We start from the raw sequence: 22,864 nt of genomic DNA, 5'->3' as shown, positions 1-22,864 counted from the left end.
TCTAAAGCTACCTCTTTTCTCCCAGCATCTTCCTTCCCTGTTCATTGCCAGATGCAAGATACTCTGTAGAGTGCCACCACAATGGAGCCGTGGGGTGAGTGCCCTTTGTCAGGACAGTGGGGCACTGCCAACATGGTACTGCTAGGGGCATCAAATGGACCTGGAAACTCACATGAGTAGGGTGGTGAAGTGTTTTCTGCAGGCTTTCAGGCTGAGCTGCAGCAGCAGCTCAGATTTGGCCTGGCAGGAGGCTGGGAGCAGCAACACATTGGCTGCAGCCACTGTGGAGCAGCAGAAGGTGCTGCAGGAGAAAGCCCAGTGGCTCTGCAGAAGCATGGAGGGAGCGTGCATGGGGTTCACATGTGCCACTTGCTCACAACACCTTCCTTTGTGTGTTATTGAACACGTCCTGTTAGTACAATCTAATTAATCTCCAAATGGGATCTTTCTCACTTTCCTGGCTTATGGAATATTGTTTTTCTTAAACAGAGCTATAGAATGAAGGTTTTTCAGCTGAGTCATGTGAAAAGAGAAAATAGATTTTAGTAAATGAAACAGCTCTTCCCACTCGCCATTTACGTGCTCTGTAACGTGATCTGTGAGAATGGGGAGGCTTTGGTTTAAACCAATTTGCCTCAGACCTTTGCTGGAATGTGAACTGGTTTGAACTGGGAAAACACAGATCATAAGTCATGGGTGGACAGGGTGGTGGGTGCTGTGGGTGAACATATGCTGCTCCATCCTATCCGTGCCCTGCAAGGAGGTGACCCCTTTCAAAAGGCAATCAGCAATAGTCTGATTAAAGCCTGCTTCAGCTTTGAGCAGTTAAGAGTGCGGTGCTTCCAAGGAGCCTGGGGCAGCCCTAGTGCAGCTTCTGCCCTGCATTATTGACTTAAATATTTCATAACCTTTCCTGTTTGAGCTCCTTTAAAGCTGTGCGGGAAGGTTCACGCCTGTGTGGATTTCTAGCTGGGTTTTGGTTTATTCTTTGCAGTTTGGATGCCTAGAGGGCAGCTTGTGCTGGGGCAGCATGAAATATTGATCACGCAGCAGCTCAGGCTAGTGTGAAGGAGGCCCAGTGGGAGGAGATGTGCCGTGTTCCAGCCAGCATGAAATAGTCTTCCAAGGTTTAGTTTGTTGCAGAACTGCTCAGAAAAGATAACCCTGGTCTGTAATTTGGATGAGCTGGGTTTGTTTGCTGCATCCTGGGCATTTGTTTGCTCCCTCATATGTTTCCCTTGTATGCTGGGTGGGTTTTCTTCTTCACACGCAGAGACTGCGGCATTTAGGTCAAATGTAGATTATCCCTTTTGCCGTGGAAGAAGTCCGGCGAGGTGATCCCGGCATTCCAGGCTGGCCTGCTGGTTTTCCCTGTGCTCTGCAGGGCCCACGTGCTCATTTTCCATTCTCCCTTATATTGTTTTCATGGGGGAATTTTGTGTGGAGGGGGCATGGCCGGGATGTGAGGGCACAGATGAGCCTGGGCTTCAGAAGGAAAGCTCCAAGCCAGGAAAACAATCCATTTTAAAGGTATTTGTACCCCATTCTCCAGGAAAAGTTTGTTCTTCTCTTTGGCTTTCTTTTGGAGGTGCTGCTATTGTGGTGGTTGGGAAGCGCCATACTCGGAGTGAGGTTATCCAGTTATGACAACTTGATTTGAGGGCAGGATTTTTGTGAACAATGCAGTGCTTGCATGCAGCCAAGGAGCATGCCTCGGCTGGATAATTGGGTTTGGAAGGCTGGTGTTTGGAGCAACTGTGACACTTCTCTCTGGGAAGTCAAGTTCTGCAGTGATGCAGCTGATACAACATTGGGGTAATCTGTTAGCGTGCCTTTGCTCTCTGGGGGTCTGACTGGTGTGAAGAAGAACCCCAGCAAGAGCCTTTCCTTAAGAGCATGCCTGCTTCCAGCACAAGGAAGCAAGATCAAGACCTTGTTCTATATCTATAAAATGCTTCAAAATGTTCTGGGGGAGAACGGACAGAAGTGAAGCTCTACAAAGCCTGCAACAGCTTAAACAAATTCACCGTGCCAGTTTTTGTCTTGAGCTCCTTTGTAACGTTCAGAAGACTGCTCAGCTACCACTGGAACCCTTTGTTCCTCATTTCTGTTCTTAATAAATGAAAACAGGAGAAGCTGGTAGGTTCTTACCCAGTTTATCTTGTTTACTGACCACACTTTCCTTGAGGTACAGTGACTCTTGAGTCTGTTCAAATGTCTCATGCAATCCAAGTCATTTTCCCTTTTCTTTTGAAAAGGGCACAAATGACTTTGGTGCTCTTTAGGTTATTTTGTCCTAGTTGCTGATTCAGTCTCATTCATACAGTTTATATATCTGCCCTCAGACCTGGAACTGCTTAGATTTTAATCAGCCTCATGCACTTCAGGTGAAATCTTTGCCCTGTGCAAATTGGTTTTAGCTTGTGGTTTCAGGAAGCCCTGAGCTTCTCAGGAGCACTGATGCCCTTTGTATGGCAAAGTTTTTGTGTCTCTTTATGATATGGAGCTTATATGGAACTAAACCACAGTTACAATTGAGTGTGCTAAAAGTGACTACTAAGAACAGTATGTGTGATGCAGAGGATGCTGCTTTCCCTCAAACTGTCCAATAACTCCAAAGAATAAGTAAGGAAATGTTACATATGATTTTATATGCATGTAGTGTTGAGATTTTTAGTACCAGTCCACACCTTCCAGTACCTAAAGGGGCTGACAAGAAAGCTGGAGAGGGGGTTTGGAGCTCATCTCAATCTCCCCTCTGGCAGGTTAAAGCCATTCTTCTTGTCCTGTCTCTATAGGTTCTTGTAACATGGGTGCTCTCTGCCTGTGGTGCTTTCCAGACACAAAGATGACCCGCAGCAACTGCATGCAGCAAGCTGGGAGCAAGCACATGCTTTTCAGTGCACAGCCAGAATAGATATTCCCCAAAATATGTTCAAAGCATTTTTCTTTTTAATCAGAGTTAAAACTGCTTCTGGGTACACAACAGTGGGTTTTTCAGTGATGTTTTAACTGCATTTGATTGACCCAGAGAGGTCACTTTCTTGACAATAAAACTAATATATTGATGGATTTCAGCAGAATAGGAGTACAGAAAGGATAAATTGCCCTGCCATTCATTGCTAAACGTGTTTGTCCCTGATCCCAGGTTTGGAGGGGCACTTTGGCTCGCCTTCGCTACAAGAGGACAAAGGCTGCCCTCACCATCCTCAAGTATTACCGCCGCTACAAAGTGAAGTCCTACATCCGGGAGGTTGCGCGGCGGTTCCACAATGTGAGGCAGATGAAGGACTATGGGAAGCATGTGCCATGGCCCACCCCACCCAAGGTGCTGCGCCGGTTTGAAGAGGCCCTTCAGACCATTTACCATAGGTACAGAGGGAACCTCTTGTCTTTTCAGTCTAACCTAGAGAACAGCTACTGCTTGTTCCAGGAAAGCTGGAAAAATGACAGAACATTAACTGGATGTCACAGATGAAGATGTCAGTGGCTTTTGGTACCCTTGAGCACACAAGTAATCACTCTGTTTCAAAGATCTAGTCAGGATGGGCATTGTATTTCCTTCCTTGGCCCCTTTCTGATTGGTTTTAAAAGAAAGGAGCTGGTGCTGTTAAATGAGGGGGAGCAGAAAAGGATTCTTGACTTCCTGGAGAATTCTTACAGTAAGCCAGTGTTTCTCTGCAGTAGATTAAGCAATATTCCCCTCTTCACTCATTTTCCATTCTATAAAAATCAAGTATTTTATGCCTTTATTGCAACCTGATATCTGAAAGCTGGTGACTTTGTCCCTGGTAAGTTGTAGGCAACGGAGTTACAATTCCAGTTTGAGAAATGACAACTTCTGGAAGTTGCTGAACAGGAGAAATGTTGTCTGGGTAGGGCCTCCAGATATCTCCAGTCCAGCCATCTGCTTGAAGGGGAATTATCACCAGTACTAGATCAAGTCAGCCTTGTTTTTTTCCCCCAGCTGTCTCTTGAAAGCCATCCACAGCCTATCTGCTTCCAGAATAAGCTCAATTACCATAACTACAACTTTTGTGTTGCTAAAAGACTTTCCATAGCATTAATCCTGGAGATCTGGTGTTGCTGCTGAAGACTGGAGTATGGTATGGAGTAACAGATGGGCTGCCCTGCCCTGTTGCCTGTTACAGCTGGTTAAGTTTCGATTGCAGGGCCACATTCAGCTATTAAAGGAGAACGATGTTGTATATGAGCCCCAAAAATGGGCTTTCAAGAACTTTATTGCAAAAAGATGTGCCAGTAGTTGGCTTCTGGATATGGGATGGGGACTGTACTCACGAAATCTGTTAGGAGTCAGAGATGATATTATGTGACTTTAAAATGCTGTCGTTCCCACCTTTATGAATGCAATGGAGGGACTTCATTTCCTCCTGACATTGGTAGGCTGGGGCTGTTCTTGTTGTGCTGATCTGGGAGAGGTCCCTGTGGTGTGTGGTACAGTGTGGAACTGATTCAAGTGATCTGTGGCAGGTGGAGAGCGGGTGAACTCATCCGGAGCGTCCCACCAGAAGTCCTACCTCAACTGAGGGCCAAGGTTGCTGCCATGGAAGTGCTGAAGGGTCACAGAGCTGATATTGGCTTACAAAGACCATGGGAGGGGAATTACATCGCCCTGGTGAGTACAAGTGAAATGATCAATACAGTGGATGGGGCTTAGGATGCTAAAAGGGTGGAAATGAGCAACCTACTCTAGTGGAAGGTGTCCCTGCTCATGGCAGGGTGTTGGAACTGAATGAGCTTTAAGGTCACCTCCAACCCAAACCAGTCTGGGATTCTGGGATTCCATTCTTGCCACTGCTACTGCACAGCTGCCACTTGGAAAAGTAACTACTGGTTTCTTGAAGGGGAAGAAGTACTTTGACATTTCCTCTGTAAATGAGTTTATGTAGTTTCAGAATCTTTGACTTCTACTGCACTAGGAGTGGGTTTCCTGAATGCTGAGCCTAGCTAGAGCATTGCAAGCAGCATGGAAAGATGAGTAATGCCATCAGCTGGCCCTTCAGTGGCTAAAGCTAGGGAAGAAATCCATGTAAAGCTAAGATATAAGGGATAAGATATAATGGGATGTTAAGAAATAGCATAAAATGAAAAGGAACAAAGAAGTTCTCTCTAGGCAAGTTGCATTGCTTTCTTTTTCTCCATCCTTCTTCTAAGCAGTTTGTTTTGTTCAGAGTTTTCTTTCAGAAAGCAAATAGATGCTCTGCAGCAATTTGCTGAGGCAGAAGCTGGAGGAAGCCTTTGGACAAGCTAGTGCAGCTGCAGTCCTCAGGCCAGCAGGGATGTAACACAATTACTTGTGGTGAGCAAGAAAAGTTAGGTGCCTGTCTTTGCTCTTCCAGAAACCAGACAACCCTCAGACCACCGGCTCTTTCATCCCTGTTGCCAACGAGCTGAAACGGAAGGACAAGTACATGAACGTTCTCTTCTCCTGTCACGTCCGCAAGGTAATGGACCTGTGTGTGGTCTGCAGGCACATGGGCTGTCTGGGGAAGCTTCTTGTGATGAAGGTGAATCCTTGGGAAGCCCAGGTTGAGGGAGAAATCCTGGAGATGCTTTAACAGGCAGCACAATGTAGGAGCAACAGCGATCTGCCCGGGCACGGTGTCTGCTGATGAACAGAGATGCAGTTTGAACACTGCTAGGGAAAAGCATCTGTCCTTGAGTTGATTGAAGACATGGATCTTCCCAGGTTGCCAACAGCTCTGCTGGGTAACCCTGGGAATGCTGCTTCTCCAAGACTGTATTTCTCTAGTTGTAAAATGGGATCCCTCTTCCCTTTTTCACTGGTTGGAAATCAGTGGAGAAAACCTGTTGAAGAGCTCTGGGAGTTTTGTGCATTTGCTGTGTGAGTTTGTTATATTTACTGCTGTAGAGCTCTACTCTGCATGTTCCTGCATCAGTGGAACTGAAGATGTGCTGCTTTGCAGGTCAATCGCTTTAATAAGGTGGAGAACAGAGCAATCTTCATTACAGACCGACACCTGTATAAGATGGACCCTATGAAGCAGTACAAAGTGATGAAGACCATCCCCCTCTATAATGTAAGTACAAGGAGTGGGGAACCTCATACTTGGGCTCTCTTAGTCATGAGGGTGCATCCACTTCTTAGCTCCATTTTCATCCCCATAAAACAGAAAAAGACCTTGGGTTTTTTAATATATTTAATGTCTTTAGAATAGTTACAGTGCAATTAACTGCAACACCAATGCATCATATTAGCTTTTAAGTTCAATGCATAAAATAAAAGCTAAAACCCAAACTATTTATTACTCTGTCTTCTGCTCATTCTTCTGTTGGTTTTTATTTGTTGTGTGCTGCAAGATCCTGGCCCCATAATGGGGGTAGCATTTCACAGCATCTCCTGACACGGTTTCTGTGTCTCTGGGGGTTTGTTTGATCCTTCCTGGCATGTTTGGATTTTTTTAATGTATTTGTTCATGTTTAATGTAAATCTTGTCAAAGCTAAATTTGGAATTACAGTGAGGTATGTGCCCTTCGGGGTAGCAGAGTTTAGCTGCCAGTGACAATGCATCAGATTGTCACTGGGAGGAAGGGGGATGGTAGAAAACCTCATCTTAGCTCTTCAGCATGCTGGAGTGTGGATTCAACTCCTTGTTTGTTTTCCTCAGCCTGAGGTAACACTGCCACTGTTATCTTAAACCTGCAGAACCTGGCCGAGTTTCTTGGCAATGCATGCAGATTTGTTGGGATATTTGCATTTGGAGAAATAACAAATGTGACATCTCCCTGTTGCTAAAAGAGCAGAGATGGGATTAGGGTAATGCTAGAATCCAGTCTGGAAATGTGTGGAGTGAAGGATTTGCTCCAACTGCATGCATAGTGCTGATCTTATAGGTTTTCTCCTTGGTGGCCATGCACCCGTCACCCACCGCAGCGTGCTGGGGTGATGCGCTTGTCCCCAGCGAGAGCACTGCCTTTAGCAAAGCAACATCTCTCTCCCTGGCAGCATCTCTTGTTTTGAACAGACATTGCTGCCAGGCAGGCAGCAGCTGCAGGTCATCCTTGATGTTCTGTTCCACTGACATTGTCTCTTAATTGTGCAAAATGGAAGCGTCAGCAGATTCTGTGCTAAATGGCTGATTCTCACTTGTGCAAAATGACTTGTTGAACTCCAGAGGCTCTGAGCAGAGTGCTTTTCCTGGCTGGGTGGGGTTTGTGAAGTGTCAAAGGGAACTGGGATGGACAAGATGGATCACCCTTAAGATATGTAAAGGTGAACCCAGCTGAAATTCATCTGCCTGTTCACTGTGCTGCTCACTGTCAGCATTCCAAAAGCACCCTGTCAACACAGCAGCATCCTTAGGGATGGTGTTTCCATGGAAATCTCATTGGAGACAGTCAGCTGATGTATGTTAGGACCATAAACTTGTTTTCGTCTGAAGAAACCGCACTACAGTGCCCATGTACTTCAACTGTGGGGACATGTACATGGTTTAAGCACAGCCTGGAATGCTGCTCAGGTCCCTGGCTCTGCCTTGTGGTGCTTTGTATCCTGACTGAGGCATTTGGAATTCTGTGCAAATGATGACAAAGCAATAGGTTTCCTCTCAGCCCTATTTCACTGTACCACAACGCTACTTTGGGGTGTTTGCTTTGTACAAGCGTTCTGGCAGTTGCCTCAGAAGCACCAACAGACAATTAGCTTTTTGTTCTTACCTGGAGAGAAATAGAGAATGGCAGAAAGGAATTAAAAGGCAACTGAGCAGCAGAAAGGATCTTGTGGCTCCCTTGCTCTGAGCACAATAAAGGATGTTCTGTGGCTGCTGAGCATTTTCTGCTGATCTTCAAGCAGAGTTAATAAGAGTGTTTGTAAATACTGAGATAAGCCCCTTCTCTGAAATGATTTCTTTTGTGTTCTGTTTATTTGAGTCTGATGGGGAGGGGGGAAATAGGAATATTTTCAAGGGCTCTTGGGCTCCTCACACAGTTCTGCTGAATAATTAATGTTTAAATAGGCTTTTCAACTCCAGCCATTTCAACTTGTTCATCTTTCACACTCAGTGCACATTTGAAACGTCAATGGCAGTAGTCCCTGTGGTGCTGTTGTGCTCACAGGATGGTATTTAAGCATGCAAATTAATTTTAAGGGACACTATAAACCCAGGGAGCTGTTAATATGTGAGCAAGAAGTGTAGCTTGGTTTTGAAGTATTTCCTAACCTCAAAATAGCATGAACAGTAGAGAATAAACTACACCTGTGTTGGGGATATCATGCAACTGGCATCAGGAGGTCTCTGCAGAGACCAATTAGTTACAGCAGATACCAGCAGTTACAGTAGTTCAGACAGGCTGTTGTGCTGTGATAATTAACCAACAACATGATAAGGATGAGGTTACTTGGGGACTGGAGCACCCTCCATATGAATACAGACTGAGAACATTGGGGCTGTTGAGCCTGGAGAAGAGAAGGCTGCGTGGAGACCTCAGAGCAGCTTCCAGTGTCTGAAGGGAGCTGCAAGGATGCTGGAGAGGGACTCTTCATCAGGGACTGTAGGGACAGGCCAAGGGGAATGGCTTTAACCTGCCAGAGAAGAGACTGAGCTGAGCTCTTAGGCAGAAGCTGTTCCCTGGGAGGGTGCTGAGGCGCTGGCACAGGGTGCCCAGAGCAGCTGTGGCTGTCTCTCCCCGTGGCAGGGGGTTAGAACTGGATGAGCTTTAAGGTTCTTTTCAACCCAAACCTGTCTGGGATTCTATGATTCTGAGTATAAGTGATTCTTGGGTAGTGTTTCATCCACTGCACTGCTCTGTGCTGTTTTATTGTGCTTCTCTGGGAGGACACTGCTGTCTGGTGTGTGTTACACATCCAGAGCTAGAACAGGTTTCTTGGACATAATATGCTGTGACTGCTAAAGCAAACACAGGGATCCGGGCTGTGTCTGAGTATGATTCATGCCTCTGAAAGGAGTGAGTAGTCTCCAGCTTCATTTGTGCTAATATCCTTTCCAATGCAGGCATTGGGGTAACATAGAAGATTCCTTTCATAAAGAAGGGAATAATAAGACTCTGATTCCCACAAAATGGTATGTTGGTGCCTCTCACTTTTAGGAGAATGTGGGTAGCCTGCATACCTGGATTGCCACTCCTCAATTCCCTGCATTGGTTTTGGGAAATGAAGACAAAGCTTTTAATGTGCCGAAGAGCAGTTACTAACAAACACACAAAAACCCCAAACCTAAACCCCACTCCTTTTTAGTTTGTCCAAAACCCAGGAACTTAATCCATGCCTAAATATTGGAATCCTCACAGCTTTGTGTGGTTTGCAGCTGATACTGTTCATGAAGATGTCTGGGCTTTCAGTAAGACTCACTCTTCTATTATCTGCCTGTCACTGCGTTCCCAGTGCTGCATTTATGAATTTGAAAGTGGTTGTTGGCCAAATACATGGTTATTGTCGGTTTTCCCTTGGGAAAGCAAGCTGAACCCTCTCCAACCTGTCCACATCTTCTTTGTAGAGTGCAGACCCTGCTGCTGTTTCACCTTGACTCTTTCAGCTTGTGGAAGCAGTACTGAGGACCTGCCTGCTGCTGTCCCCTGAGCTCTGGGGTCTAAGTAGAAGCTGAGAGCGAGTGGGGGCATCTTGGAGAGGAAAAACCACACCTGACGAGTAGCAAAGCTCTATCAACGCATATAACATTGTTCTTGCTTTTTCTTCACAGTTGATAGGATTGAGTGTCTCCAATGGGAAGGACCAGCTCGTGGTCTTCCACACGAAAGACAACAAGGATCTCATTGTCTGTCTCTTCAGTAAAGAGCCCTCTAATGACAGCAGGATTGGGGAGCTGGTGGGAGTCCTGGCCAGTCACTTCAAGAGGTCAGTGTTGGGATTAGATTTTATTGAAAACCCAAACATGTAAAACATGTCAAAGCAGAAACTTCCCATAACAGATCCTCACGAGATCTGATGTTGATCAGCATCACCTGCAGCCTTTTGCCATTCACAATGTCATGTTCCTTTTATGACCTGTACAGAGGAGGCTTTACAGGTAAATACTCATGCCAAGCTACAAGTGTCAGGACAAAGAGAATGAATTTAGGTTATATTAGGTCCCTGAGTAATTTTCAGTATGAATGCATGGTGATTTAGCCACTTGTCACCGTGTGAAGCTCACTGCTGTCTGTCCCGCTGGAGATAGGTGCCAAGTTCACTAGAAATTAATTCTCTGCATTGCCAAAATTTGTTTTGGGCAATTCAGTACTGAAAAGCCACATAAAACATTCTTTGCTTTTACCTAAATGTAGTTGTATTTCAAAGGTAGCTGCTCTTGAAGGCTCAGGAGATGATGGGTATTGTAAAGCAGCACACTTCCCTTGGGGAGCCCTGTGAAGTAGCTGGAGGCCTTTCATTCCAGGTGACATCATCTTGAGACAGCTGATGTTCCTCTGTGTTTTATAACACATCTCTAATGTTGGGAAGAGCTGCAAAACCCTTGGTAACAATCCAGACCCTGTATGTTCAGTGTTCAGACTGCCCTGGTTTGCTGTGCCTTTTGGTCAGATGTTCCTTCAAAGCACTTATCTTTTTTGTCCCAGTGGGAGGCACCTGTTCTTCATTTTAAGGGGCTGTGTTGTATGGCCATCAGTCTAAAGTATTGCACCTTTCCTATAAGGATATAAACTATTGATCTTCAATTTCTTATACTGATGTTAACAAGGACATTTTTCTCTTTAAGATGAATTAGTTTTTATCTAATCCCCATCTGTAGAAGAATGAAGACGTACACTGACATGCTGTTTAATCTTCACTTTAAACAATCACAGAATCATACAAAATTAGGGTTGGAATATTAATATATATATTAGGGTTAGTACTTTGAGTGACAAATCTCAGCACAACTCATTCAACAGGAGAGCTGGTCTAAAAGGACATATTTCTCCAACATCCAATAAAAACTACTGGTTTCATGGTAATATACAGGAACAGCTCCCATTAGTTTTCCAAATACCCAAATGTCATGGTTCCTAATGGTTCCCCTCTTCAAAGCAGTATCTGGAAATCAAAATAAAAGGAAATATTTTTGGTTTTCAGCCACTTTCCATTTTCAAAGAGGAAAATCTCCTGTCAGTGAATGGGATTAGCTGACCCCTTGCTTAAGAGGCACTTTGGGAATTCCTCATGAAATGGGATTAGCTGAAAGTCACTGTGTGCCTCATGGCACGTGTCAGGTTTCTCTGTCCTGCCTGTAAGAAAGTTGTTGCTGTGAAAAGAAAATGGATTCAGCAGTAAAATTTTGAGCCCCAAAGTTCAACCTGTGTGACCCTGTAATGGGACTTCAGAGCTCTGCTCCCACAAGGACATGGGGAGCTGCTTCCTTGGGTTACACTTGAGCTCCTCAACATACCAAGCAATTTCCAGCCACCTCAATCCCAGTCCTGAAGCCCCTATTATGGGGTTTTAGCAAGGGTAAGGCTGCACAGCTCCTCTTGGTTATGTACAGCGTGATAGGTAATGGTACTTCAGCTATCTGTGTAATGCAATCATGTAGAATCCTGTGGTGTTCTGTATAAGTGGGTAGGAAAGATGAGGGGGAGGTTGGTGGTGTCATCTATGCTGAGGGCACCTAAACCATTTCTGGCAGTGTTCAAGGCCAGGCTGAACAGGGCCTTGGGTGACATGATCTAGTGTGAGATGTCCTTGCCCATGTCAGGGGGGTTGGAACTGTATAATCTCACGGTCCTTTCCAACCCAAGCCTTTCTATGACTCTATGATTAATGTTTGATGTAAGGTACCTAAGGAAGATTTGCATGGGGAAGTGCAGCCTTCAGTATGTTTCTTTACCTGCCTTCAGCAGTGTATGGGGATACACACAGGGGATATATCTGGGATTAAAGCTTTATGATGCTAAATGCTATAAACAAGCAGGTCCTGGTCCAAAGACTTCAGAGTCGGGGGGGGGGGCAGGGAGCAGTGGGTTTGCATTGCACTGAGGGAGCAGAGGCTGCATGGTCTGGACTTGAGAACAAATCTGGGCTTGGGGTTGGGTTATGCCCAGCCTAGGGGAGACTGCTTTTGGGCATCCTAAAAACCTTTATTTGGAAGGGAAAAGTGCACTCTGACTACTTTCTTGGTATTCACATCTTCAGCCATAAACACTGTTTTTACTAGAGTTGCTTAAAACTTGAGATGAGTGCAGTATTCCCTTAATCCCCCTGAACTCCATAAATCAAGTGTCAGAATAAACCTACTAGAATTGCAGGCAATTTGGGGAGACTGAACAGATTTGGTACAGAGAGAAGAGCTCACAAATGCTTTCTCTGTGTTTTTGCTCTTTGCAACAGCTGTGGCAAACAAAGCTACCTGCAAACATGTTTAAGTGAAAGCTTGTTAAATTTGCCATTATCTAAATAGTGGTGTTTAAGGTTGAGCTCCAAGAGCGCTGCCCACGGGGTGATTTTTGGTAATAGTATGAACACAGAGATGTTTGTCAGCCAGATGGGAAGGAACACTCTGTAAATACACATTTTCAATGCACTGGGAACAGTGAGGACAGGGATTTTATATCTTTTTGGTGCTGTCCATAAGAAAATGACAAAGGTGATTCAACCTGCTTTGGTTTTGCTGGTTTAGGAGAAACTCTTCAGTGCTGAGCACAGGGGAGCACAAATAATTAAGAAGGAGAGTCCAGTTTGATTAAAATCAATTTGGTATTTTGTGTTTGAATTTCTTCCACTGATATGAAGAAACGAACCAGGTATCATGCAAGAGGTTAAAACCCTTCACTTTGTCCTAAAGTTGCTCTTTGACATCCAAACTGTGCTGATTTTAATCAGTTTAAAATCATTCCTTTAAAGCTGTTTGCCTTTTTCTTGTAGAAACCTTGGTTAACTGCTGACATGAATAGATTTACATGTGATTTTAAACAAAAGCATCTTGTCTGTAGTCAGTGAAATCTGAGGGAGATGATGGGGAATTCATCCTCTTGGGTTCTGGGGACAAAGAAAGAAAGAGGAGCCCAAACTGATCTTTGAGAACACCAGTGTGGTGCTCACAGAGCGACCCCACTGCAAGGAAATCACCATCTCCTCAGGCAGAAAGCCTTTGCACAAAGGGAGGGTGTTACCACCGCTGCTATTAAATTAATCTGTCACTTCAGCTTTGGGAATGTTAGGAAAATTATCCAGGACCTGACAGTGGGTGTCAGCAGCACCAGTGATGAGCACTCTTTAACTGGAAGTTTCCATTGATGCTGGTGGGTTCTTGTAGGCTAAACGGGATCAGAAGGAGTTGGAAAAAGCAGGCTGGGCAGAAACTGCTTCTAAACTGCTATTTAATAGGATTTGTCCTTTGTCACTGCTGCCAACTAACCCGTGTTTAGCTCTGATTCAGCCATGCCAGTGGCTGACACCATTGTTAGCAGCGGCTGGAGCTGACAAAAGACCAGACTTTATTCATATCAGGCTCTTCCCTAACATTTCTTTCAGTGCTTGAGCTCTGATTTGATACAAATTTCATCATGGATTTGCAGTAAAATTCAGGGTGTTTTTGGGGGGGAGCCCTAACCCACAGGTAGCTGCTGGCTTTTACACACCAGTTACACTGTGGGAGTGGCAACAGGAAAAAGAGATTCCTTATACAGAATAAACTGTTTGAAACACATAAACTAGAAAAATGTTCTTAATTCTCTCAGCTTGTCTCAATGACCTGAAAAATCTCCTAGGATTTCACTGAGATTTACTTCTGACTAATGTATGATCTTCAGAATCTGGTACTTCCTGTGTAGGTTTGTCACTCGGAGTTGTTACTTGGGCTAAGAAATGAGTTTTCCTTGTAAAACGTTTTGTAAAGATGTGTTGCTTTCAGTGACTCCTGGGCACTAAGGGCTGGAATTACAGCCCCCTGATGAAACCCACTCTCTTTTTAATGCTTTTATGCTTTGGAAACCCTTTCTTCAGCTCTTGGTACAACTGAGCTTTCCAAACATTTGACCTGCTAGAGGGGAACCTGTAGAGGATCCTGGTAGAAGGTAATTTCCTTAAACTCCATCTTCGTGATGCTACTGCTGCAGCAGAGCTAATTCCCTGTTTCTGAAATGGGTCCTGAGCTCCCTGGCCAGGGCTCCCTTCCCCAGCTCACGTAGCTTTTTGTTACACTTCTCAATATGTTCCTGGCATGGAAAAAACCCTTTGTCTCCTGCAGTCCTGGATTTGTGATACTGAGAACAAAACACACTCGAGCTTGGGCTTTCAAGAGGCTGAGTTTAATTTTTGCAGCCAATTTTGGATTCTTTATTTGGGTACTTGCCCTCTACATCAAAAAGTCAATTCTTTTGTCTGATAACCTGAATAGTAGCAGTTTATTGTATCTTACGCCTTTGAGTATGAAGAGGTTTTATTGTCAGTTTTAGTTCCCTGGACTGCCCGTGTCCTACTACCATTGTCAGCACAAATTCTGTCTGAAATCCACTGAAAGGAGGACTCTGCTTTGGCAGAAACACATTCAAGTCACTTTATACCAATCTCTCAGTGTAACTTCAGTTCTTTCTTTCTATGAGCAGCAGCTAGAGGCTAAAGCTCCATCCAAATGTTCAGGGTCCTCCTGGGATGGAGATCGTGGTAGGAATGAGAAGTTGTCGTAGAATCATCATAGAATTAGAATGGTTTGGGGTGGAAGGGACCTTAAAGCTCATCCAGCTCTTGGCTTTCAGCAAGACTGAAAGTTTGACATGAGCCACCACCTTGCCCACTGTTAACATAAGCAGAAAGTGTCTCCTGAAGACCCTTCAGTGGTACAAGCCATAATACAAAAATCCCAAGCCACATCTTGAACCTGAGCATGGCACCACAGGAGCTGGCTGACGTGGCAGCATCCCGCTGCCAGCCACACGTATGTGGTTGCACAAGGCTGTAGATAGTGATGATCTTGCTGTTGGTTTAATTCTCAACCAAAGCACTGGCTGCCTGCTGTTCCAGGAGCCCTTCCTCCCCAGTAAACAGATGGCCCCACATTGGCTGGCCTTACCCAGGCTTAGTTTCACCAGCAAGTCAGTATTATCAAGCTGTCAAAGGACCCATCTGCCCCAAGCAGCTGTCCTGGCATGCAGCAGTGTGTGTGCTGGGAACCTCCCTGCTTTGCACATCTCAGGCACATCAAACTTTTACATTTGGGTTTTATTTGAGGAGGGGGTTGTAATTCATGCCATCTGCCTCCTGTGCTTAACTGAAGGGATGCTATGTTAGAAAACAAGTGACTAGAGAAGAAATCTTTTATGTTTCCATTGTAGCCTGTGTCTGGCATATCTACATCAGTGTGGTTTACTGAACTTCTTTTAAAAACCTGAGATTTGGACTCAAAAGGGACGCACTTCTTCAAACCTGTGCAAATCCTGATGCGTTTGGTGCCTGCTCTCCCACTGACCACCAGAGCTCAGCCATAACCTGTTTCCTTCCCTGAACCATGGGATGCTGCTGACAATGGCACTGTTTGGGGTTCTCAGCACCCAGGAGACCTCTGTGTCTACCTCTGATTACAAACCTCCAGAGGTTACAAATGTCTCACAGGCAATGCTTAAACAATATCAGAAGCTGATGCAGTTTTCATTTGTCTGTAGTGAGTCACTTGCAGCCTGGGTTTTCTACCTTGACTCTCATTAGTTCTGGTGAAGGTTCTTGGTGGTGGCTGCTGTCCATCAGCTCTGTGCACCAGATTCAGGCTCATCAACAGCTTTTCCCTTTAACTACACATCTTCAGTTTTAGAAAGAGCTATTTGGAGAAAGCTTCCTGGAGCCAGCTGGAGTTCAGACTGCTCTCCTTGCCAGATGTGATGGGTGGATTATGCCTTTGTGGATACCCTCCAAATGGTAATGCTGACAGGAGCTGTGTTGCTCCCCATTTCTGCACCATGCTGTGCTATGAGCTGTGTTATCAATTCAAGATGCTTTAAAAAATCAACAACTATTCCACATTAGAAATAGTCACCTTAAACAACCTGGCCTGGAAAAGTGCTGCTGTTTACAGGCTAATGGGGCAGGTCATGCTTAAAGCTGTAAAGCCTGGAAGTGATCAAAGTGACATGCTGCTTTGCCTTAAAACCCATCTTTTTGAGGCAGAACATCAAGTACTCAGGGATGTGTGTGTGGGGAGAGGTGGCAGACAACTCACAGCACAATTGCTGCTTTGCTTTGGAGGGACTAAATGAGCTCAAACCTCAACAGTGGTGTGTGAATTGTTGCAAGGAGATCTGCTATAACAGTCCTTTAATGCTTCAGTCGGTGACTCCAGCACTTATCTTGCCACTGAGCTGGAGCCTAATTGTGCTGTAGTCGGCATTCCAGCAGCCCTAGGGCAGCTCCACAGGTTCCCTTGGGCACAACCTGGCTTTTCTTGGGAGCTCACATGAGAATTCCTGCAATTAGAGGTGCCAGCGGCATTGCTGTGATGCTGAGCCCCCGGCTGCACCCCAAGGAAAACAATGACACGTTTTCTTCCTGCAACACTCACTGCTTTGATCAACAGCCAACAGAAACTGCTTCATGTGCGGGGTTTGGTACCGTGCAGGCCAGGGGAGAGGGGTTGTCTGCAGAGCCCTTCTCCCACTGCAGCCTGGCTGTGATGGGGCAGTGAGGGTAGATTCTTCCTTTCTTTCTTTCTTTTTCTTTCTTTCTTTCTTTCTTTCTTTCTTTCTTTCTTTCTTTCTTTCTACCTTTCTACCGGTAGTTTCTCTCAAGGATCTCATTTGGGAGCTGCAGTGCTGTGTGGTAAATGCAGATGAATTTGTCCTGTCCCTACATCCCTTGTCCCAAGCCCCTCTCCAGGTTTCCTGCAGCCCCTTTAGGCACTGGAGCTGCTCTCAGGTCTCCCCTTCATGAGCCTTCTCTTGTCCAGGCTGCCCCAGCCCAGCTCTCTCAGCCTGGCTCCAGAGCAGAGCTGCTCCAGCCCTCGCAGCATCCCCATAGCCTCCTCTGGACTCAATCCATCAACCATGTCCATTCAGCTGACATCCCAGTCAGCCCATGCAGGCTGGTAGAGCGTGGTATTCATATGCTGGAGGGGAAGCAGCCACAACACAGGAGCTGAGCAACTTGTGGTGGTGGTCTGGCTTTGAAGCCAGTGGGATCCTGTGCCAGACACAGCCCAGTGTCCTGCACTTGGATGTGTGTGAGAGCACTTCAGACTGCTCTGCAGTGAAGAGTCAGAAAATGGCAGATGCTGCAGCTTGGCTTGGTGGGTTGTCATCCTTCTGGGCTTTGAGTGGCCGCTGCAGTTTGGATCTCTATCTACATGGTGAAGCTCTTCTTCTGGCCTTAGTATGTTCCTCTGTTCACCTTCCTGGCCTTGGCTTCCCTGTATAGTACAGAAAGTGGTGTCAGAGAGGAGGCAGCTACTGCATGCGCATCCTCCTTTTCCTCTGTCTTCCATCTTCGTGCAAGCACATAATGCTCCCCAGAGCTCCTGGAACACTTTGGGTTTCTGCCCACTTCTCTCTTTTGTCCTTGATTTTTTCCCCTCAGATCCCACTGTGGAGCTGGGCAGGTGGGAACTGGGGCAGGAGGGCTTTGAAGTTCATTTGTTCAGCACAAGAAACCTGAAAGATGGGAAAAGAAACCAGAAAGGAAAGAGCTTAATGCTCCAATTCCATTAAATCCCTTGGCATAAAATCAAAATCTGCATTTCCCCATGATCCTTTCCATGCCTACTTCCATACTGGGAGGCCAGGCAGCCGCGATACTGGGGACGTGGTGAGGTACAAGGCTGGTTTCAGAAAGGTAACACATTTTCTTCTGAGGATGCTGCCCTCACTGGTGGGGAATTGTGTGAGTTCCTTTTTTCTCTGGCATTTCTCTCAAATAAGGATTCCAGTGACTGACAGGGAAAAAACCAACATGAAATAAACCCCATCCCGGTCATATTTACTGGTGACCTACTTAAAATCCTCTTTCCTCATCCTCAGTTAGTGTGTGTGCTGAAGTGGTGTCTGGCTCGCAGTCTCCCAGGAGTTGTAGCAGAATGCTAATGAAGGCAGACTGTGGCCTCTCGTTTGTTTAACAGCCCTTTCTGACAAGACGTGGTTTGTTTTTCTTATTGCATCATTAAGACTTTCCTTCCCACCCCCCCACTTGTGATGGATTTTCCTGTTCTTTGCTCTCCCTGCTCAGAAGCCGTTGTGTTCCTATTGCAGCAGAGCTGCTCTTTGAAGAGCTGCTGTTAAATCACAGGATGCCTTCATCTTTGGGGTTTTTATTCTTTAGGAAAATGAGGCTTCCAGCTCCGTCCCAGAGAGGCTGAGCTGTGCTGCTGGGGCCTACACTGAGCATCCTTCTTTTTGCTGATGAAAATGATCCCATAGAGATCATTATTTAACAGCAGTTTTAACCCTACTCTGGTATATGTCAGGTATGTACCTGAGTTTGCAGGAAATCATCAGCATTGTGCATGTTGTACCTCTCCCTAATGGTTTTATTCTTTACAAATTCCTTCAGAGGAAGGATAGGATGTTCCGCCTTGCTCCCCCCTGCACCAGGTTTCCTCATTAGGAAAGTTGGGGTGCATGTTCCTGTTTTCAGGCACAAGGAGCATGCCATGATAATCCTCATCCATCTTCCCTGTGGCACTCGCACACTGACGGGAGACAAGTAGGGATTGACTGGAAGAGCTGCCAGAAAAGGTTTTGCCACAAACTGTGGCTTGCTGCAAGGGAGAGAATCAAGATTCCAGTGAGAAATAATCTGCCTGGGTCTGTGTCCATGGGAGTTATCCCAGGGAAACTAAATGGTGTATTTAAAAGCATACGGAGCCAGCAGCTGGCAAAGCAGGAAGGAGGAAACTGGTTTTGTTGACCAGAGATTCTTTGTTACAACCAGTGGGGTTTTAATGTACCATCTTCCTATAACCTTATGGATGCGTAGCTTCTGATAGCTGATGTCACCTTAAAATGCATGTAGAGCATGTTCCTTGTTAAGAAGCATTGATCAGCACTTGTGTCTTATCTCCTTATCTCTTTGATTTCACTTTATCTTCCAGAGCCCATTATATTAATTGATATCCCTAGTCTACAGGGTGCCCTGCATAAAGCATTTTTACATATAAATGGCACAATATATCCTGTAACAGAGATGTGATTCATAGGCTATTACATATTAAACCTTAGGTGGAAGCCAGCTCACTAATTTATACAAAGTAATTAGATTCTGAATTAAATGCACAAAAGATTCTTATTTTTTTTACCCCTTCTTGCTTTTCCTTGTGTGAACTCAAAAGATGAGCTGACATTGGAGAAGGTAAAAGTGTTCATCCTTCTCCATTGCCCTGGCAGGGTATCTGCTAAGCAGTCCCATGAGGCAGACTAAGGCCAGATTTACAGAGCTGCCTTCATCCCCACGTGCTCTGCTCACCAAATGAGGCACTCAGGCCTCAGGAGTCTCTTTCTTGCAGAAATAGGTTATATTTGTGTTTGCATGGGTTGCTTTGCCAGCATGAGATGTTCTATTGATGTACAGGTTTGTACAGGAGTCTTACGGTGCATCCCTGGAAGTTGCCTTGAGCACTGCCAGGGATGGGGCAGCCACAGCTTCTCTGGGCACCCTGTGCCAGCGCCTCAGCACCCTCACAGGGAAGAGCTTCTGCCTCAGAGCTCAGCTCAGTCTCTTCTCTGGCAGGTTCAAGCTATTCCCCTTGGCCTGTCCCTGCAGGCCCTTGTCCAAAGCCCCTCTCCAGGTTTCCTGTAGCCCATTTAGGCTCTGGGAGCTGCTCTAAGGTCTTCCTAGAACCATCTCTTGGGTTGCTGTATAATTTTCTCTGTCCCTCGAATACATCCTCAGTCTCAGCCTGCTTATCTTCATTTCTCAGAGCAGTGATCTGACTAGACATGGGCATCCAGACTGGATTTCAAATTACTTTGCAGGTATAAACGTCAGGGAAGATGAAAGGTTGATGCTTTCTGGAGTGGATGAGACTTGCTGTGAAGGGAACAACATCTATCTCTCTGAATGCTTTGTTCCCTTTATCTATGAGGACAACTGTCTTGAACAGCACATTTCACTCCCCCATGCCAAAGAGCTGTGCCAATACAGCTGTGTCTATATAAAAAGTATTTTTCAGCAGCATGTCAGTCTCTTTGTGCATCTTCCCACCCCTTGCTGACAGCTATTCCTGGGCAGGTTTGCATTTAGTCTAAGCCTTACTGAATTGAATGCCTCCACAGGGTTTGCACTGGATTAGCTAAAGAAGTTTAATTAAAATGGAGTTCCTTTGTGTCTAGACAGGTTGTGAACGGAGGTGGGTTTTTATAGCTCTAAGTAGCCACTTGGTGAAGGATCTTGAGCTGTGGCTCTGGGGATGACGCGCTTGCCCCATCTCATTTGAGGTGTGCCATTGCTTTACCAGGTGCTGTTGAAAGAGGGCTAATGGGCTTTGGTTTGTTGTTTTATCTGAAGCTCTGTCATCTCCTTGTTTCATTTCCAACAGACTCAGAACTGCTTTTTCAAGGTACTTGCCCAGCTGGAATATCCCTAAATATGCATAAAGTCCCAGGTCACGTCTTCCCAGATTCCCGTAAGCAAAGCACACCAGAATGGTTAAGCAGGAGCTGTATACATTCTTAAACAAAGGTAACAAACCAAGGAAGAGGTGGAGGTGATGAAATGAATGTGAGGAAAGAATGTGTAGCTCTGCCTTTCCTCCAGCTTCGGAGGCACCCTCACTGCTAATGAGTTTGATGGCTTTGGCTGTGTGAGCTGAAACACCTGCTGGCCAGTGCAGTGGGTGTTGTCACTGGTGATGGTGGCAGGGACCAGGAAGAGATGGGGTTGTTTTTAGGCTTTATCCAGCCACATTCTCCCTGCATTTCTCCATCACACTGGCACCTCTGACACTGTGGCCATTTATCAGATGGAGCGAGCCACAGCCAGCTCTCATCCTGCTGAGCTCACATCCTCCTCATCAGTGGAAGTCACCCCAAGCAATGTTTCCTGTTGTGGACTTGAAGACCAGTCTCTGATTCCATTTGTGTTCGTAGGATGCAGGACAGTTTTATCATCAGCTTGGGTTCCTGTTCATCTGTGTTACCCGATTTATACCACATGTATACATTAGCACAAGGACAACGTTCTAGGGTGGAATTGTATGCACAATTCAGGTGTGTTGTGCCTGGCTGTGGCTTGCAGAAGTTGCTCTGAGGTTCAGAGCAGTAGGGCCACTTCTTAAATCATACAGAAAATGTTTCTAAAGTTGTTGATCTTACCTATGTTGTAGGTGATGTTGCAGAGTAACAATAAATCTGTTCATCAAACTCCCAAGCTCATTTCTAAGGAAAGAGGAGGAGATGCAAAGGAATGTGCCTGGGACTCAGCATTCATGCATGGTTCCCTGTGTCAGTGGCCCTCTGCAGAGCAGAGAGCGCTCCTCAAGTTCTCCCTCACTTGCCTGCATGTAGGCTGGGAGATTCCACCATCATCAAACTCGTCTGTCTCCAACTCAGCTGGGACTCATCCCTTTTGGCATCCCTGGGAGATACGTTACTGCATCTCCTGCTGGAGTTCAAAGGAATTGGGTTAATGAGCATAAAGCAGTGAGCAGAAAGTCACCCATCAAATTATATTGGCGTTTGTTTGTCACTTGATCCGTCTTTGATCCCTGTGATGCAGGCAATTAAATACAGCAGCGATAAACACAGACAGATCATGGCGACCTCATAAGCTAAATTTAGTCTTTCTCTTTTGTATAACATGGTCTGCAGATGAAGCTAGAAACTGGATGAGCTGGATGAGGGAGGAGACCAAAAATGAGTGGAAAACCTTTTGTCTGAGGATGTGGGGGGAGGCTGTAAGATCCTGAAATCCTCAGGTAGTTCAGCAGGCTTGGAAAAGAGTCAGCAGCACAGTCTGTGAGAGGAGCAGCAGCTCGGGAACAGCTCCATCAGAAGTAATTGCAGCTGATGGCTTCGGCTTCCACGCTGCTGAGCCAGATCCTGCAGTGGGACTCACACAAGATGCTGCTTTTGTCTGGAAGAGCAGGAGCAGGGAAATGGCATCAGGGCCCTGCTGGTAGACAAATAGGGGTAGGAAAGAGCTCTGCACTGCTGCTGTTGCATGGTGTGGATGATGGCATAGGCCTTGGGAACAGAAAAGGGGAGCTCCCTCCATCTGTTGTGGAATAACATATGTGGTGGTCCAGAACTGACCTAAGAATCAACTATTTCCTTTCAAGTTGATTAAATATTCATTTGAAGAGCATCCTCTACCAGGAACTGGGAGAGAGGCACCAATAGATCCAGGAGGTTCAGGGCAGCAGCAGCATCCTCCAGCGAGTGGCCCTGCAGCATTTCTGCTCAGGCTGTGAGCAACACTTTGCTGCAAGGTTGGCCCTGGGAGTGTTCAGTGAAGGAGTGCCAAGAATGCTGCTGCAGGAAAAGCCAGGGAGCTGAGGCTGCTTGTCAGCATGAGACATGCCACACTTGCTGACAGGCTTTCAGCTCCCGTGGCTGTCTTGGAGAGGGCTTTCACCAGCCCATGGAAGGCAACACGTTAAAGCTGTGCCATGTCAAGCTGTAACACTAGCTTCTAAAGAGAAATGTCTGAGGAGCTCCTGGTGGGGTGGCTTCCCTTGGAGCTGCCTGCAGCGGCCACAGCCTGCGCTGGGTCTTGCTGCATGTTCTCAGCTGAGCTCCAGAGTAAAGGTATTAGAGGTCAAGGTCTGACTGCAAGTAAGAATGATGCTTGAGGGCATCTTAATTGTAACTCCTGGCTTAACTGTTCTTTTATAGCATCATTAAAGATATTCAGGGGACTTGAGGAGTGGGGCACATCCTGGAACTGCAAGTGGTGGAAAAATGTATTTCTGCAAAGCAAAGCTGTTCTATTCTGCCATGACTCAGGCTCGGTGCTGTAGAG

At 45.9% G+C, this 22,864-nt stretch overlaps 1 protein-coding gene across 1 annotated transcript in view; it reads left to right on the top strand.

Moving 5' to 3' along the window:
- MYO1D (myosin ID) overlaps positions 1 to 22,864 on the top strand; it is a 98,769-nt gene that overhangs the window by 51,563 nt on the left and 24,342 nt on the right. The window contains exons 17-21 of the mRNA XM_034070197.1: positions 3,149 to 3,372; positions 4,492 to 4,636; positions 5,361 to 5,465; positions 5,949 to 6,062; positions 9,699 to 9,853. Coding sequence (XP_033926088.1) covers positions 3,149 to 3,372; positions 4,492 to 4,636; positions 5,361 to 5,465; positions 5,949 to 6,062; positions 9,699 to 9,853 — 743 coding nt within the window. The remainder of the gene's footprint in view (positions 1 to 3,148; positions 3,373 to 4,491; positions 4,637 to 5,360; positions 5,466 to 5,948; positions 6,063 to 9,698; positions 9,854 to 22,864) is intronic.

This window comes from Melopsittacus undulatus, chromosome 17 (assembly GCF_012275295.1).
Source record: "Melopsittacus undulatus isolate bMelUnd1 chromosome 17, bMelUnd1.mat.Z, whole genome shotgun sequence".
Taxonomy (NCBI): domain Eukaryota; kingdom Metazoa; phylum Chordata; class Aves; order Psittaciformes; family Psittaculidae; genus Melopsittacus; species Melopsittacus undulatus.
This window is presented reverse-complemented; position numbering and strand designations above follow the sequence as displayed.